Below are 17,306 nucleotides of genomic sequence, written 5' to 3' on the forward strand. Positions count from 1 at the left end.
CAATATCACAGCTACAGAGATCCCAGGGCTCTGCTGCTCGATTCCGTGGGTCTAATTTAGCCGCTTACTATTTTGGTCCTGTGCTCAGAACAGACACTGCAGGGCAGGGCAGAACACACATTTTCCCAAGTAGAAGGAAGGTGAAGCATTACCTTTGAAGGCCTACCTGTTTCACCTGGATAAATGTCAAGGGATAAAGGCTTTTGACAGGCCCTGCGGGACACAGAATGTTCAGAGCTTCCTCCACTGTCTTTAACTGAAAAGAAACAAAAGCAGCGTTCACTCACTGCCGCCCCTCCCTGGTCATCGGAATGGAGAATGTCATTTGCAAATTATCCAAGTTACCAGTGGGGTTGGCCAAACCCTGAAATAAACCTAAGTGGTTCAAATTCCACTCAGTCCTCCAGTTCCCCAGTCACCTTTAATCATCTCTCGCAGTTCCCTAACTTTTGATGAAAAGTAACTGATGGGAATCTTAAGAAGCGTTTCAAACATACCTGCTTGCAAGTACAACCTCCTGTATAGAAAAGGCCCTTAAAATAAATGAAAACAGAGGCTCGAGGCTGCCTCCTCTGAAGCGTCCCCCAGCACTCCTGAGGGAAGTAACCCGACTGCGCCCTCTGAATTTGTCGACAGCACACCTTCGGTATCATTTGCCAGTTGGATCCCTTTACAGACTATCACCGCCCCAATGCCCAGGACAGAGGAGCCACTCAATAAATACACACATTCAATCCAAACGATTGTGTATTCTTGCAAGACGCAGGATGCTCATTCAGGTGCAAGAAGAACAATGATAACAGCTACCCAACAACGGGTGCCCAGCGAACTCCAGGGGAGGCAGGACCTGACCCACACACCTCACTGAATCCTCACAACTACCCAGTGAGGCGGGCATTCTTGTTAGGGACTCAGAGAAGCTCACTGGAGCAACGGCAAAGCCAGGATTTGCAGGTAGGTTTGGCTCCAAACCCAGGACTTTGCATGGCACGGCACTGGTTAGGAATTGTATAAGCACTTCCCATGGTTACCTTGCTGATGTGCAGCACCGAGGGAAAAATATCTTCAGTACAATTCTATCCATTCAGCCACTCACAAGGACGTTTTCCCACTTGGACAACTCAACTCACGGTCAAAGGTTTTAGCCTACATAACTACGTTCCACATACATTTAATTCGGTGAGATGCAGGTTTGCTCTCTTCAGTATTAACAAGGAAAAGCCATTTCTGCTCACACAATTTTCTTTCACAGAATGTGCTTTGGGTACTGAGCTAGATCTGTTTTAATGACGTTGTATGAAACAGTTGCAGTTATTTTCTGTTGTATAAAAAAAAAAATCCTCATGGCTCTAAACCCCACAAACGAACTTTTCCTCAAGTAGCAATGGCAGTGAAGGAGCAGAAGATGCTCCCTTTACAAGTGTGATTCTCCTTTGATTAATCTAACGAAAGATGCCTTTCAGGCAGAGAGACCGGCCACGTCCTCTGTAGAATGTAACACACGCATCTGACGCTAGGTGGAAAAAGTTACAAGAACTCAACCCACCATAATATCAAAGGGCTTCATGAATGGAAAAATCATACAATCATGTTTGGTATTTGGCTTAAAGATAAAAATGTATGATGCTATTTTAGAATATTAAGATTCTTAAGAAATATGCAATTGTTCATGTTTTTTTTTCTCTCTTGCTTGTGAGTTATCACATGTAGGAGTTAGGGATTATAAAAGGGGAAAACCTGAAGACAGAGATGGTCAAAACAAACTGACTTGCCTTAACCGGTTTGGCTCAGTGGATAGAACGTCAGCCTGTGGACTCAGGGGTGCCGGGTTCGATTCCGGTCAAAGGCATGTACCTTGGTTGCAGGCACATCCCCAGTGGGGAGTGTGTGGGAGGCAGCTGGTCGATGTTTCTCTCTCATCGATGTTTCTAACTCTCTATCTCTCTCCCTTCCTCTCTGTAAAAAATCAATAAAATATATTTTAAAAAAACAAACTGACTTCGGCTTACGTCAGTCCTGACTATTAAACGTAATCTCTCTTCCTTTTCTCTTTTCCTGGAATAAAATGTCTCTAACTCTTATTTATGATTGATTTCTGACTTTCCCCCGTGATGTCTCATTTACCATATAAACTACAGATTACAAAAACTGATTCTGAGATGGGAGTGTGTAATTAGGGCAAAACCCTATCAAAATGTCTGTGGCTTTTAAGAACCCCCTAAGATAATAGTGAATTATAAAAAAGAATCTCACCAGCCATAACAACAAGGTGTCACGTTATTCCCACAAAGGATCCCAAAACTGCTTTGGGCAACTGATAAGGGAACCAAAATCACTTGTATGATCTAGGACACCTCTCTACTCCTGCTCATGCCCGTTTGCTCACCCAGTCAACACGCATACATATCCTCTCGCCTCCATGTCCCCGTTTTCTCAGAAACACCATCTTCCCCGTCAGTCTCACAGAAAACAAATTCACAGAAAAATAATGAACCGGCTCCCCAGCGTAACACTTTCACTGACTTCTAAATTCCATTTCCTCACTTTCAATGTTTCTGTTATTTTTTTTTCTTACCTTTTTCAGAGCAACTTTTCCATATGCAAACTTTGGTGTGGACGGAGGGATAGGGCCTTCCGGTACTTTTTCAAACTGTAAACCAGAGTGAAAAAAAAAAAAAAAAAAAAAAGAAAAGGAGCTGTTAAGCCCTCAGAAACATATTTAATTCATTTTTAAATTAAAATTTTAATTCATTTAATTCATTTTTCCAAAGGAGGGTCAAAGATGGAAACGACAGTGCCAGTGATGTTTTGGAAAGGCAAAGGAACAAAAGACTTTCTCCCAGGACAGGATCCGGGTAAGGTTTTACTTCCAGGTGTGTGTCTGTGTATGTCTGTGTTTTCAGCTCTAGGAATCATTCAAGTCAATATAGAACAAAGACTTCAAGACAGAGAGCAAAAACAAGTAGAGAGAATGAGGGTGGCAGCAGAAAACTGGAGTTGGGGAAGAAAAGGAAAAAGGGACAGCATCTGAAGGGAGGGAAGGAACCTAGATAGAGTAGGACAAATATTTTTTTGTAGATTAAATCATATTGGTAGGTTAAAATTTTGTATCAATGTTAAAATTGCCATGGTTACATACAAGCATATTCCGACCTATTCTTATGAAACATACACTGAAGTGTTTACGGATAAAGGGTCATGATAGATGCAATCCTTCAATGGTTTAGAAAATATAAGAGGGAGGCGGGGGTAAATGATGAAGCAAATAGAGTGAAATGTTGACATGGGTGAATCTGGGTGAGAAATACACAAGTGTTCTCTGTACAATTTTCATTCTTGAAACTTTTAGGTAAGTTTTAAAAATTTTATGAAGTTATTTTTAAATTAAAAAAAAAAAAAAAACTGAGATCTGAACCAAGATGGCGGCATAGGTTAACGCCGGAGTTTGCTGCTTTGAACAACTACTTCAAAAGTGAAACCAAAAAACGGAAGGGACATCACCCAGAACCACAGGAACACTGGCTGAGTGGAAGTCCTACAACTAGGAGGAAAGAGAAACGCATACGGACACTCAGAGGAGGCGCAGTGCTGAAGTCAAATTCTGAGGTGCGGAGTGCGCGGAGCGGGCTGGCGGCGGAGGGCGCGGTTGGCGTTTTCAATCGGGAGGGAGTCGCAGACTCTGAGCTCCAGATCTGGGCGAGTCTTTAGGGACCCAGACTCAAACGGGAGAAGCGGGACTGTCTGGCTTCGGTCAGAGCGAGTGCAGCTTTCTCTCTGAGCTTTGCAGCGGGTGCTGGGACTCAGAGAGGCAGAGCCCCTGGGGACAGGACTGAGAGCCGCCATAACTGCTCTCTCCGGCCCACCCTGTTGATTCTGTGCGACCCGCCCCGCCCAAGCCCTGCACACAGGCATTTGCCGGATAGCCTCAGGCAAACGCCAGATTAGCACCTCCCTAGAGGACAGAAGTTCTCTCACTGCTGACACAGCTGATTCTCATAGCCACTTGGCCTGGAGGTCAAACCCTCCCTGGAATTAGCTACAACAATCAAGATTTAACTATAAGACTGCGAACAAAGACCACTAGGGGGTGCACCAAGGAAGCATAACAAAATGCGGAGACAAAGAAACAGGACAAAATTGTCAATGGAAGATATAGAGTTCAGAACCACACTTTTAAGGTCTCTCAAGAACTGTTTAGAAGCTGCCGATAAACTTAATGAGATCTACAAGAAAACTAATAAGACCCTCGATCTTATATTGGGGAACCAACTAGAAATTAAGCATACACGGACTGAAATAACGAATATTATACAGACTCCCGACAGCAGACCAGAGGAGCGCAAGAATCAAGTCAATGATTTGAAATGCGAGGAAGCAAAAAACACCCAACCGGAAAAGCAAAATGAAAAAAGAATCCAAAAATTCGAGGTTAGTGTAAGGAGCCTCTGGGACAGCTTCAAGCGTACCAACATCAGAATTATAGGGGTGCCAGAAGATGAGAGAGAGCAAGATATTGAAAACCTATTTGAAGAAATAATGACAGAAAACTTCCCCCACCTGGTGAAAGAAATGGACTTACAGGTCCAAGAAGCGCGGAGAACCCCAAACAAAAGGAATCCAAAGAGGACCACACCAAGACACATCATCATTAAAATGCCAAGAGCAAAAGATAAAGAGAGAATCTTAAAAACAGCAAGAGAAAGAAAGTCAGTTACCTACAAGGGAGTACCCATACGACTGTCAGCTGATTTCTCAACAGAAACTTTGCAGGCCAGAAGGGAGTGGCAAGAAATATTCAAAGTGATGAATACCAAGAACCTACAACCAAGATTACTTTATCCAGCAAAGCTATCATTCAGAATTGAAGGTCAGATAAAGAGCTTCACAGATAAGGAAAAGCTAAAGGAGTTCATCACCACCAAACCAGGATTATATGAAATGCTGAAAGGTATCCTTTAAGAAGAGGAAGAGGAAGAAAAAGGTAAAGATACAAATTATGAACAACAAATATGCATCTATCAACAAGTGAATCTAAGAATCAAGTGAATAAATAATCTGATGAACAGAATGAACTGTTGATTATAATAGAATCAGGGACATAGAAAGGGAATGGACTGACTATTCCTGGGGGGGAAAGGGGTGTGGGAGATGCGGGAAGAGACTGGACAAAAATCGTGCACCTATGGATGAGGACAGTGGGTGGGGAGTGAGGGCGGAGGGTGGGGCGGGAACTGGGAGGAGGGGAGTTATGGGGGGAAAAAAAAGAGGAACAAATGTAATAATCTGAACAATAAAGATTAAAAAAAAAAAAAAAAAAAACTAAAAATAACAAAACCCTATTAAATATGTGTGCATGCACACATATTAGCGTCGGGAAATATGGGTGTAAATCCTAGGTCTTAGCAAGGTCTAGGTACATCTGGCATTTCCAAGTCGATTGTATTATGATCTTTCAGGATCCTTACATTTCTTTCTTTCTTGCTTTCTTCCTTCTTGTTTACCTTTTTAAATAGTAATTTTTTAAAAAGAAAAGGATAAAAGACTGGTTAAGGAAAAGCAATAGTCTCCTGACTCACTACTTTCTTAGTTATATTTTTCAGAGGAAATCATTTACAAATCATTTACTTGTACCTATTTTTGCTTCTTTTGGCCTCTAAGTAATATACTTATCTGCAATTTCTTGTTAGATGCATATTTTAAATGTTTTTTTTTAAAAAATATATTTTATTGATTTTTTACAGAGAGGAAGTGAGAGGGATAGAGAGTTAGAAACATCGATCAGCTGCCTCCTGAACACCCCCTACTGGGGATGTGCCCGCAACCAAGGTACATGCCCTTGACCGGAATCGAACCTGGGACCCTTGAGTCCGCAGGCCGAGGCTCTATCCACTGAGCCAAACTGGTTAGGGCTTTAAATGTTTTTTTATTAAGTTTGGAGAGAGGAAGGGAGAGGGAGACAGAAATATCTATGATAGAGAAACATCAACATCCATCAGCTGCCTCCTACACGCCCCCTTCTGGGGATGGAGCCCACAATCTGGGCATGTGCCCTGATCAGGAATTGAACTGGCAACCTCCTGGTGCATGGGTCGATGCTCAACCACTGAGCCACACCAGCCAGGCCTGCTAGATCCCTTTAAAATATCATTTCTTCAATACATGAGAATTTAGCTCAGTTGTACTATTAACTCCTCTTAACTCCTTTTCTTGTCAACATGGCCTCATCACCATTTTCAGTTTCTTTACTGGTTAGCTCTGCAGATTTAAATAACATCTATACCTTTGTTTCTTAGTTCCATCAATTAAGATTATCCTTTGCCCTAACCGGTTTGGCTCAGTGGATAGAGCGTCGGCCTGCGGACTGAAGGGTCCCGGGTTCGATTCCAGTCAAGGGCATGTACCTTGGTTGCAGGCGCATCCCCAGTGGGGGGTGTGCAGGAGGCAGCTGATCGATGTTTCTCTCTCATCGATGTTTCTGACTCTCTATCCCTCTCCCTTCCTCTCTGTAGAAATCAATAAAGTATATTTAAAAAAAAAAAAAGATTATCCTTTGTGTCCACACTTTAAGACAAGGCTATTTACATCCTTCCCTGAGCTCTCCTCCCTACTCCAGTCTCCAAAACCATCAGCTATACTTTCACATTGTCAAGGTTAAAACAGTCTGTGCGGTGGCCATAGGTCCTCGCTTTATCTGTATACTGACTCAAAATTCAAAATCAATCATTCTTTTATGACTCAGTCATAAAAAAGAACGAAATTTTGCCATCTGAAACAACATGAATGGACCAGAGGGTTCACCCTCGAGGTCAAAGTGTTAACCATGTCTGGTTGAGTTTACCCACACCAAAGAGAATAACTTACAAAATGCAAATGTCATGAGCTTTGTCATGCCTTCAAGAGTCATATGCAGCCCTAACTGGTTTGGCTCAGTGGATAGAACATCAGCCTGTGGACTCAAGGGTCCCAGGTTCGATTCCGGTCAAGGGCATGTACCTTGGTTGTGGGCACATACCCAGTAGGGAGTGTGCAGGAGGCAGCTGACTGAAGTTTCTCTCTCATCGATGTTTCTAATTCTCTATCCCTTCCCTTCCTCTCTGTAAAAAATCAATAAAATATATATTTTTTAAAAAGAGTCATATGCAGCCGAAACCGGTTTGGCTCAGTGGATAGAGCGTTGGCCTGCGGACTGAAAGGTCCCAGGTTCGATTCCGGTCAAGGGCATGTACCTGGGTTGCGGGCATATCCCCAGTAGGAGATGTGCAGGAGGCAGCTGATCGATGTTTCTCTCTCATCGATGTTTCTAACTATCTCTCTTCCTTCCTCTCTGTAAAAAAATCAATAAAATATATTAAAAAAAAAAAAAAGAGTCATATGCAAAGGGTCCCTGAAGCTTCTACCACTAAGCACGGGCTTGTTCAGCCTGGTGGGAAATTAACATCCCTGGGTGTCCAGGTCAGGGAAAGATATTGCCCATCACCACCCAACTAACTCTGGAAATGGATTAAAGAAGAGATACATTCCACTTTGTAAGCCTTTGGTAAAGGAAAGAGGCAGGGAGAGCTAGATATGGGGGTACTTATAATCCCATAGTTTCTCTCGATGCAAGCAAATATTTTGAGTATTGTTTAACAAACCAGCTCACTGCCCATCTACAAAATCTCAGAAGAAAGAGCCCACTTTTAAAGTAGTTTATTTCTCTCTCCCAAACTTAAGTATCCAAGAGGAAAGGGGGAAGAGATGACTAGAGGTTAAGCTATAATTTATGATGAACTATTGAATTACATTAATTTCTGAAGTCTTTATGTCCTTCATGGGTTCATCTTGCTGGGGCCCCTGGTTAATATGATTGGGATCCCCGGGTTTGTCTTTTGCTTGGCCCACCACCCTTCTTGCTCAATTCTCCATGTCCAATCGCAACCTTCCCTGGACTTGAGCCTCCACTTCCATTGCTGACCCCAGAATCTGAGCCTGTCCTAACTACTTCTTTCTGGAGGTTCTGGAGAGACACTTCCACCTGGATGTCACCAGGGGCCTCTTGAGCTGAACAAGCCCAGGACTGAATTTACTTCCCCTTCTATCCCCAGCCTGTGCTTTCTCTGCAATCCTCTCTCTGAGTTGCTGACCCCAATACCCACTCAGTTATCCAATGAAGGTTATAACCTGGACAAATCAACAACTCCTTATTCTTTCTCATCTGCATTAACTTAGTTGCCAAACACTACTAAATTTAATTCCTAAATATATGTATTTTTTTAATCCTTACCTGAGGATTGTTTTTACTGATTTTTAGAGAGAGAGAGAGAGAGAGAGCCAGCCTGGCTGGTTTGGCTCAGTAGATAGAGCATTGGCCTGTGAACTGAAGGGTCCCAGGTTCGATTCCAGCCAAGGGCACATGCCCAGGTTGCAGACTTGATCCCCAGTAGGGGTTGTACAGGAGGTAGCCAATCAATGATTCTCTCTCATCATTGATGTTTCTATCTCTCCCCCCCTTTCCCTCCCTCTCTGAAATCAATAAAAATATATTTTAAAAAATAGTGGAAAGAAAAGAAGGAAGATGTAAGAGAGAAACATCAGTTGATTGCCCCCATATATACTCCAACAGGGGACCAAACCTGCAACCTGGGCATGTGCCCTTAACTGGGAATCGAACTGGTGTCCTTTTAGTGCATGGGGCAATGATCAACCACCTGAGTCACACTGGCCAGGGCAAGCCTTTTGTGTTCTTTTTCCTCCCCTGAGGTTTCGAATTGCCTTTTTTTTTCTTGTCTGCGTTTAGATTAACACCTCTTTAGGTGGGGCAAATGTAGGTTTACAGTTTTTACAGGTGTTTTTTTTTATATGAAAAAATATAATAATTAATAAATAATAATACAAGAATAAGCTGTTTCACACAACTGTAAACCTACTTTTGCTCCATTCTGTATAAGATATCATACAGGACTACTTGCTCCAAACAGATGCAAATATGTTAGAAAACAACAAACTAGACAATTGTTTAGTGTGTAATAATTGAAAAACCCACTTCTAAACATTTCAAGGGTCAAAGAGAAATCAAAATAAGCATGTTTAGAAGAAAACTATGATAAGTATATTACATCTTAAGATTTACGAGATGGAGCTATAGAAGTACTTGAAGGAAATGTATAACCTTGAATATTTATAGTAGGAAAGAAGAAAGGCTGAATTTAAAAAGCTAAGCTTCAAATAAAGGAAGGAAATAATAAAGATAGGAACAGAGAGCTTGAAAGGGAGCAGACATACAAGAGAGAGCTTGGGAGTTATCATTACAAATTCTACAGTGATCAAGCCCATAATAAAAACACATGAGGAACATTTTAACCAGACACTCGAAAGTTTAGATGACATAGACAAATTCTTACTAGTAGATAAGTATAGAACACATTTTTCTATATGTTTAACATATTACATAATATAGATTTTACTATGTGGGCTTAAATGGAGACAGCATACTTAAACAAAAAAATAGTCCATACCATTTATAGGCAGAAAACCTGTGTTTTTTTAATTTCAAAACTCAGGTGACTGAGCAGAAAAACTGTGGGTTTTTTTTTTAACCCACAGTAGAGACAGGAAACCCCACCTGGGGCTTTAGATGCCTCAAAAGGTCACAGTGTTAGCAGGACTAAGCAGTTCAGGTGCCAGGCCAGAAGCAACAGCACACACTGTCCCAGACAGAACAAGGAGGGATTGCTGACAGCTCACATTTGAACCTTGTTTCCACTGCCCACAGATTTTCTCTATGACACATTTTAGCGATTTATTTGGACATACATTTTCTTACCTTTAGTGTAAATAATAGTAATGGCTACCTCTTAGTGGACCACATGAGCCATACCTAGGTTCTTTTTCATCCTGACACCATACCCAAGTGCTAATGGTCCAGTTTTACAAATGAATAGACTAGTGGAGCAACTTGTCTGTAGGCTCATTCTCCATCAGGCTGGGGCCAGGACTCAAGGCCAAGTCTATCTGATGTGTCCCTGCATCCATCCTTCGAAGTCATCTACAGCAGCGGTCGCCAACTGGTGGTCCATGAGATCCGAAAGGTTGGCGACCGCTGGTTTAAGGAAACCTTTGGAGCAGCGGTTGCCAAACCGTAGTCCGTGAGGTCTGAAAGGTTGATGACCGCTGGTCTACAGAGCACAGTGAGTCCAAGGCAGGCTCTGCCCTAGACCAGCCCACCGCAGTCCGTACAAAGCACCCACCTTCCGGATAACATCTCGCACAGCAAAATACTTCTCGGTGAGGTCCCCTGCTTCACTCAGGGGGGCGTCATAGTCGTAGCTGGTGGGCTGTGGTTGGTAGGGCATGTTGGCTCCTAGAAGACAAAAAGGTGCCACTGGTTACTCCTGGAGGCCCTGGGCTGGGACAAACTCTTTGGGATTCATGAGCTCAGCATTATGGAAGGAGGAAAAATAAAGGACATGTTTGAACCAATTGCTTTCTCTTTTTTAAAAAAAAATGTTTTAAATTGATTTTTAGAGAGACAGACAGAGAGAAACATCAATTGGTTGCTTCCTGCATGCACCCTGATTGGGGATCGAACAGGCAACTCTATGGTTCACAAGACGACGCTCAACCAACTGAGCCACACAGAGGTGGCCTTCTGGATGCAAGGTTTAGAGAAATCAGTTTCTTGCTACAAGAGACCATTGCCAAGCACCGTGGAATCTACAGAGCGCTTTCCCCATCTGCTCTCAACAGAGCTCACAGTTGCGACCCCAGCGATCTCAGTGCCAGGGGACAAGCAGAGAGAATCTGAAACTCTCTACAAAACTTGTTCAGCACAACCAGGCATGGCAGGGCTTATGGCATGACCTGCATCTCTGACTGCTAACCTTGTGGTCTTTTGCATAATCTCGAACTGTGTGGCCGAGAAAAGGTCAGTGGGGGAGACACAGGTGACTTGGCCAAGGACCGGCAGAAAACAACGGAGGGTTATCAGACCAAACAAAGTGGGAGATGACTGCACACAGATGATGAGCCCATAGAGATTCTAACGTGATCTTAAGGCTTCTGTGGAGACTAGACAGGATGCCTGGTGTGCCTCTCCCATTGCTCTCCAGGACTAAGGTACTCACTTGTTCCCCAGCTACTGGGAGTGTTGGCTGCTGACGGCTCTCAGATGGGCTCCTCTCTGGTCATGGCCTCTGCCGGGCTGCCCTGCTTACAGTTACAACCCTCCCAGGAAAGCCCATATCTGACAGCTGCCCAAGTGGGGATATAAACTCAGTCCCTTTGCCATCCTAGCTCCAGGCAGAGCTCCCTCTAGAATCAGCTAAGCCACTTGTGAAACCACATCACAGCCTCGTGCCGCCCTCAGCTCAGTCCTGCCACCTTGTCACACATGATATTCACAGGTGGGAGATTGTGTGCAACTTTGGCTGGGACCATATGCCAGTACTTAGAAAAGTCACCCAAGCACAAAAGTCACATGGAGAGCTTGTTAAAAGAGACTCCTACACCCCGCCTGGGATTCTGACTCAGCAGGCCTGGGGTGGGACCTGACTCGGCATTTCTAATAGGCTCCCTGCTGTCCCAGGACCAGCCAGACTCTGCGCCTCCCCTTTCTCTTCTGCTTTAGAGAGCAATTTGCAATGTAAGTGTGAGAGAATAATGTTATTTTTAAACAATCTTATATCCAACCTAAGTGTTAAGTAAATGAGGCCCCAAATCCAAGAGTTCACCTATGATTTAGTAACAAAGTCCTTCAAATGGTTCCACAGCTCACCAATGATGGATCTGTCCTGGGTGATCCTCTGGTAGTGGAGTTGACACATGGCACGAACCAGGCCAAACTAGTTCTCATTAGTTCTCTGCACAGAATCTGCATTTGGAACACCTAAACCAACTGAATCGATCCCGTCATGTTACTTTCCCCCATTTCTTTCTTTTTTAAATATGTTTTTATTGATTTTAGAGAGAGGAAAGGAGAGAGATAGAAACATTGATGAGAGAGAAACATCCATCGGCTGCCTCTTGCACGCCCCGTACTGAGGATGGAGCCAGCAACCTGGGCATGTGTCCTGACTGAGAATCAAACCAGGGACCTCTTGGTGCATAGGACGACGCTCAATCCACTGAGTGACACCGGCCAGGCACTCCCCTCATTTCTTATTAATCAGAGACAGCTGCCTGCCAACAGGTCTGCCCGCCTCTGGGGATACAGATGATAAAACACATCCTTTGCCGTGAGAAGCAATGAGAAAGAAAACCACATCCCTTTTTGCAAGGAGCTCACCTTCTTTGTGGTCCCTTCTCTAGTACTCAAGTGGTAGTGGTTGTGCTCTCGCTGCACAGGAGACAATGCGTGCACCTGAGAAGTAGGTGTGGCCTCACTGACCCGAGAGGCCTCCCCACCCTTCTAGGGGTGGGAGAGGAGCACTATGGGTTGTCCAGCTGGGTTAAACAAGTGTGCCCTCCAGAAGCAAACTTTACAGGCCAAGGGAACCCAGGCTAGGAAGCTGTCTGGTGGGTTAAAGGATGGACTGGCAAAGGAAGTCTTTGTTCCATTCCTACCAGCAGACTATTTCTCCGGATGTCTTCAGACCAGCAATATGTCATAGAGAAACTGCTAATTCAAGCCCCTTCTCCACATCAGGGAGTGCGAGTGAGGAAGGCAAAGAAACAGCTCTCCACGTGGTGTGAGACGTATAGGACAGCCTGGAGCCCACAGGAGCCCCTCAGACAGATGGGGACACACACAGGCACATAGTGTGGTGCACATACTTGCACATGTATGTGCACCTATGTTGGGTAGGATGAACAGTGAGCTCATGACGTTCTTCTCTCATAGCTCTCCTCTGGGAAGCTGGCCTGAAGGACAGCGGCTAAGAAGCAGACTGGCTCTCCCTCATCTCCCCTAAGAGACCAGGTCACACGGCAGGTCAGGGGCCTGGCGTTCACGAGTAGGGCAGGGGCTTCGGGCTGCAAGGGGTTAGCCCAAGGGCACTGACCAGCTTTCCAAGACCTGACTTTGAGTCCAGGCTCCACCCCTGCAAGCTGTGGGGGAGACCTGTGGACTTGCTGTGTCCCCTGCTTTTCTATCAATAAAGTGGGTTGGTAATCGTAGCCCCGCTGAGACTGCTATAAGGACTAAGTGGGAAAACAGAGGTGGAAAAGAGACTCTCATGAACTATGGCAGAGTAAGGAGCGAGGGAGAGGATGAAAGACAAGTTCTGTTTTTCTCAGTGGTAGTTTTCATAGTTTCTAATTTTTAAAACTGTATTGTTTTAAGCAGAACAGTAAGATATTTAAAAATATATCATGAATAGTAAAGTTCCTAAATATATCCGTCTTCATTCCTGGATTTGAATTCCACGAATGGAAGCGAGGTAGAATTACTAGCTACTGAATGAAAAAAGAATCCCAAAGTCTTACTGTTTATAATGAGAAGACAGAGATACAGAGAAACAATCTAAAACTTCAACTACCAATCTTGCACATTATTGTCTTTCAACCAGCAACATTCGAGTTTTGCAATACCTCCACTTCTTGGCTCTAACAATAGTAATAACATTAATAATACTTGGAAGCTAAGGCTTCTCTTAGCCCACCCCACCCTGCACAAAAGACAGCAGTTCTAAGGGGGAAATTCATGAAGAGCAGAGGGTATACAATCAGAGATCTTAGGAGATTTAGGTCCAAACTAACCCTTCAAAACTCAACAGTAGAGGATCCTTAATGATTCAGAGAGAAAAATACAGATATAAAGAGAGGTGGGGATTGAGGCTTAGAAGAAGGCCAATAGCACTGTATGTCTTTGTAAAAATTAATGGCAAGGAAGATAATTTTGTCTTAATCTTCCTACCAAAAAAAAAAAAAAAAAAAGACCATATAGAAATGTAAAATGGTTCAGCCACTTTGGAAAACACTATGGCAGTTCCCTCATATAGAGGTACAGCCCGGCCGGTGTAGCTCAGTGTTTGAGTGGCAACACATGAACCAGTAGGTCGTAGTTCAGTTCCTGGTCAGGGCACATACCCAGGTTGCAGGCTTGATCCCCAATAGGGAGCGTGCAAGAGGCAGATGATCAATGATTCTCTCTTCATTGATGTTTCTATCTCTCTCTCCCTCCCTCTTACTCTCTCTGAAATCAATAAAAAAACATAAAAATATATAAATATATAGAATTACAATGTGACACAGCAATTCTGCTCCTAGGCACATACATCCCCAAATTGAAATGGATTCAAACAAATGTTTATGCATTAATATTCATACATTGTTCAGAATAGCCAAAAAGTGGAAACAACCCAAATACCCATCAGCTGATGAGTGAATAAACAACATGTCGTACATCCATACAATGGAATAAAAAGGAATGAAGTACTGATACATGCTACCATATAGATGAACCTTGAAAAGATTATACTAAATAACATAAATTGAACACAAAAGACTACATATTGTATGGTTCTACTTATATGAAATGGCCAGAATAGACAAATCTTATAGAGAGTAAACTAGTGGTTGCCAGGGGCTGGGAGGAGGGAGTATGGGGAATTTCTTGGGTATGGGGTTTCTTTGTGAACTGATAAAAGTGTGCTAGAATTAGGCGGCAGAAATGGTTGCACAACTTTGTGATATACTAAATACCACTGAATTGTACATTTTATGGTATGTGAATTATATTTCCCCAAAACGAAATGTAACAAAAAAGATCACAACAGAAGATATATGCCCATGTGAGCTATAGCCAGAGACTGTGACCAAGGCCTGCCTAGCCAGCCTGCTTTAAAACAATAAGGTTCCTAAATGCATAATTTATGACCCTTAAAATTTTTTTTAAAGAAAAATTATTTCTTAAGTTATATAGGCAATTTTTATATATTAGAAAATATAGATGATAAACACAAATAGAAAATAAAATTGTCTGTAGGCATCCCCTCTCCCCCAAAATCAAGCACCAGAAAACATTTTAGCAGAAGCTTCTATAAACAGATGTTAAATTGCTCTTACCATTCCAATAGCCAAAATTGGTCCCACCTATAAACATGTACCTACAAGGAAACAGGAGAACAGACAGTACTTCACTGTGAGCCCACAGCTGTGGGGGGACACCCTTCCCTCCAGAAATGAACACTCACAAGTTCACATTCGCCCCTCGGGCAAGTATATCCTGAAGGGAGGATGCTACCACTTCAGTCTTGACTGTTGAGTGAGGTTGGCCCCAGTGGTCTAACCAGCCAGTATAGAATTCAGAATTGATCTAAAAAGAGAAAGGGAGCCGAAACCGGTTTGGCTCAGTGGATAGAGCGTCGGCCTGCGGACTGAAGGGTCCCAGGTTTGATTCCGGTCAAGGGCATGTACCTGGGTTGCGGGCATATCCCCAGTGGGAGATGTGCAGGAGGCAGCTGATCGATGTTTCTCTCTCATTGATGTTTCTAACTCTCTGTCTCTCTCCCTTCCTCTCTGTAAAAAATCAATAAAATATATTTAAAAAAAAAAAAAAAAAGAGAAAGGGAGGTGGAGGTTAGGCTAGAGCAGTGATGGCGAACCTTTTGAGCTTGGCGTGTCAGCATTTTGAAAAACCCTAACTTAACTCTGGTGCCATGTCACATATAGAAATTTTTTTATATTTGCAACCATAGTAAATCAAAGATTTATATTTTTGATATTTATTTTATATATTTAAATGCCATTTAACAAAGAAAAATCAACCAAAAAAATGAGTTCGCGTGTCACCTCTGACACGCGTATCCTAGGTTCGCCATCACTGGGCTAGAGTCATGACCATCAAATCCTGGGGCTATTGCCCTGTAACTATTGCTCTAGGGTCCCCACTGAGGGGCAGGTGGAAAAGGGAGTTGACATTCACTGCTTAACCTAGTAAACAGCATTGCCCAAACTCAGAACTTAGGCACTGATGAAATAGTATGCCTGAAAAGTTAGATAATTGCATCAAAATTTTATTAACCCATCCCCCAGTTTAAATACAGTAGGAAAGTTTATTGGGCAAAAGAATTGGATGGGAGCCCTAACCGGTTTGGCTCGGTGGGTAGAGCGTCGGCCTACGGACTGAAAGGTCCCAGGTTCGATTCTGGATAAGGGCATGTACCTTGGTTGCGGGCACATCCCCAGTAGGAGGTGTGCAGGAGGCAGCTGATCTATTTTCCTCTCTCATTGATGTTTCTAACTCTCTATCCCTCTCCCTTCTGCTCTGTGAAAAACCAATAAAATATATTAAAAAAAAAAAGAATTGGATGGGAAATATTGTTATAATCAGCTCCAAATGACCCCTTAGCTTTTTAGATCTCAGGTTGACTTAAAGTGAGGTCAACTTGTCCAAGCATTCTGCAAAGCAGGCCCCAAGCCCTCATGCTTCTCCTGGGCATTACCCTGCCAAGCCCTTGGTCTAGAGAAGGGAAAAGAAATCTGGACATGTTCTGGGGCCTCCTCATCTCAGGAAGTAGCTCCATCCAACGTCTGTGAGTGCAGGTTCTGCCCTGCTCGCTAAGCAGAGGCCAGTTTCAGAAAAGGCTGTTTGTACCAAGGTCTGAACATAGGTGGGAACACAGACCTAAACTCAGATCCTGGCTCTGCCACTCTCCAGCTATACAACCCTGGGCAAGTCACATGTTCTGAGAGCCTCATTGAAAAGGACGACAATAATACTACCCAGGAGAGTTGCCATGAGGACAAGTGAGGTGAGGTTGGCAAGAACACGGAGCCCAGTGGATGGCAAGACATTTGCGTTAGTCCCCATCTGTTCCACTCCAGGGCAGGGCCTCAGTTCAAGCAGAAGCATTGCTGCTGCTGTCACTCATGTGTCCAGTGGGCTGTGTCCCCACAATCCCAGAGCCAGAAGAACCACGGGTCTGCTCCCCCCATCTACTGCATGTAACCTCTCTCTCAACAACTGTAATGAAGTTGGTACAAGGAGTCTCTCCACATTCACCCCCAATTCTTACCAAGGGTCCTTTGGGTTCATACTTCCTCTGGATTAGGAAAGCTTTTGTGATGTTGGCACCTGAACATGATCAGAGGGAGAAGAAAGGTCAGTCATGGGAATGACAAGAAGTTAGATAAAGAGCCCTGAGGTTCCAGAGCTTCTCAACACTCCCATGGGCTTGGAAGACCTGCAAGCTAGCTTTAGGCTGCACCCAGACCAATGGATGTGTGGGGACCACAAAACGTTGCTTCCCCTCTGAACCAGGTCCCCATGGCCTTTCCTGACCGCACTGCCTGGGGAGTTCAAGTCACAGGCTTGACTTCTCCACCTGTCTTTCCCCACAGCCTGGGCATATCTTACGGGATTCTCTCTTCACATAGACATCTGGTTG

The 17,306-nt window shown here is 43.6% G+C and overlaps 1 protein-coding gene across 1 annotated transcript in view; it reads right to left on the reverse strand.

Annotated features, from left to right (window-relative positions):
• GLB1 (galactosidase beta 1) overlaps positions 1-17,306 on the reverse strand; it is a 69,211-nt gene that overhangs the window by 21,483 nt on the left and 30,422 nt on the right. The window contains 6 exon segments of the mRNA XM_036332869.1: positions 167-256; positions 2,576-2,650; positions 10,227-10,339; positions 14,983-15,023; positions 15,111-15,232; positions 16,935-16,993. Of these exon segments, the coding sequence (XP_036188762.1) occupies positions 167-256; positions 2,576-2,650; positions 10,227-10,339; positions 14,983-15,023; positions 15,111-15,232; positions 16,935-16,993 (500 nt within the window).

The sequence above is a fragment of the Myotis myotis genome, unplaced genomic scaffold (genome assembly GCF_014108235.1).
Source record: "Myotis myotis isolate mMyoMyo1 unplaced genomic scaffold, mMyoMyo1.p scaffold_m19_p_13, whole genome shotgun sequence".
In the NCBI taxonomy this organism is placed as follows: domain Eukaryota; kingdom Metazoa; phylum Chordata; class Mammalia; order Chiroptera; family Vespertilionidae; genus Myotis; species Myotis myotis.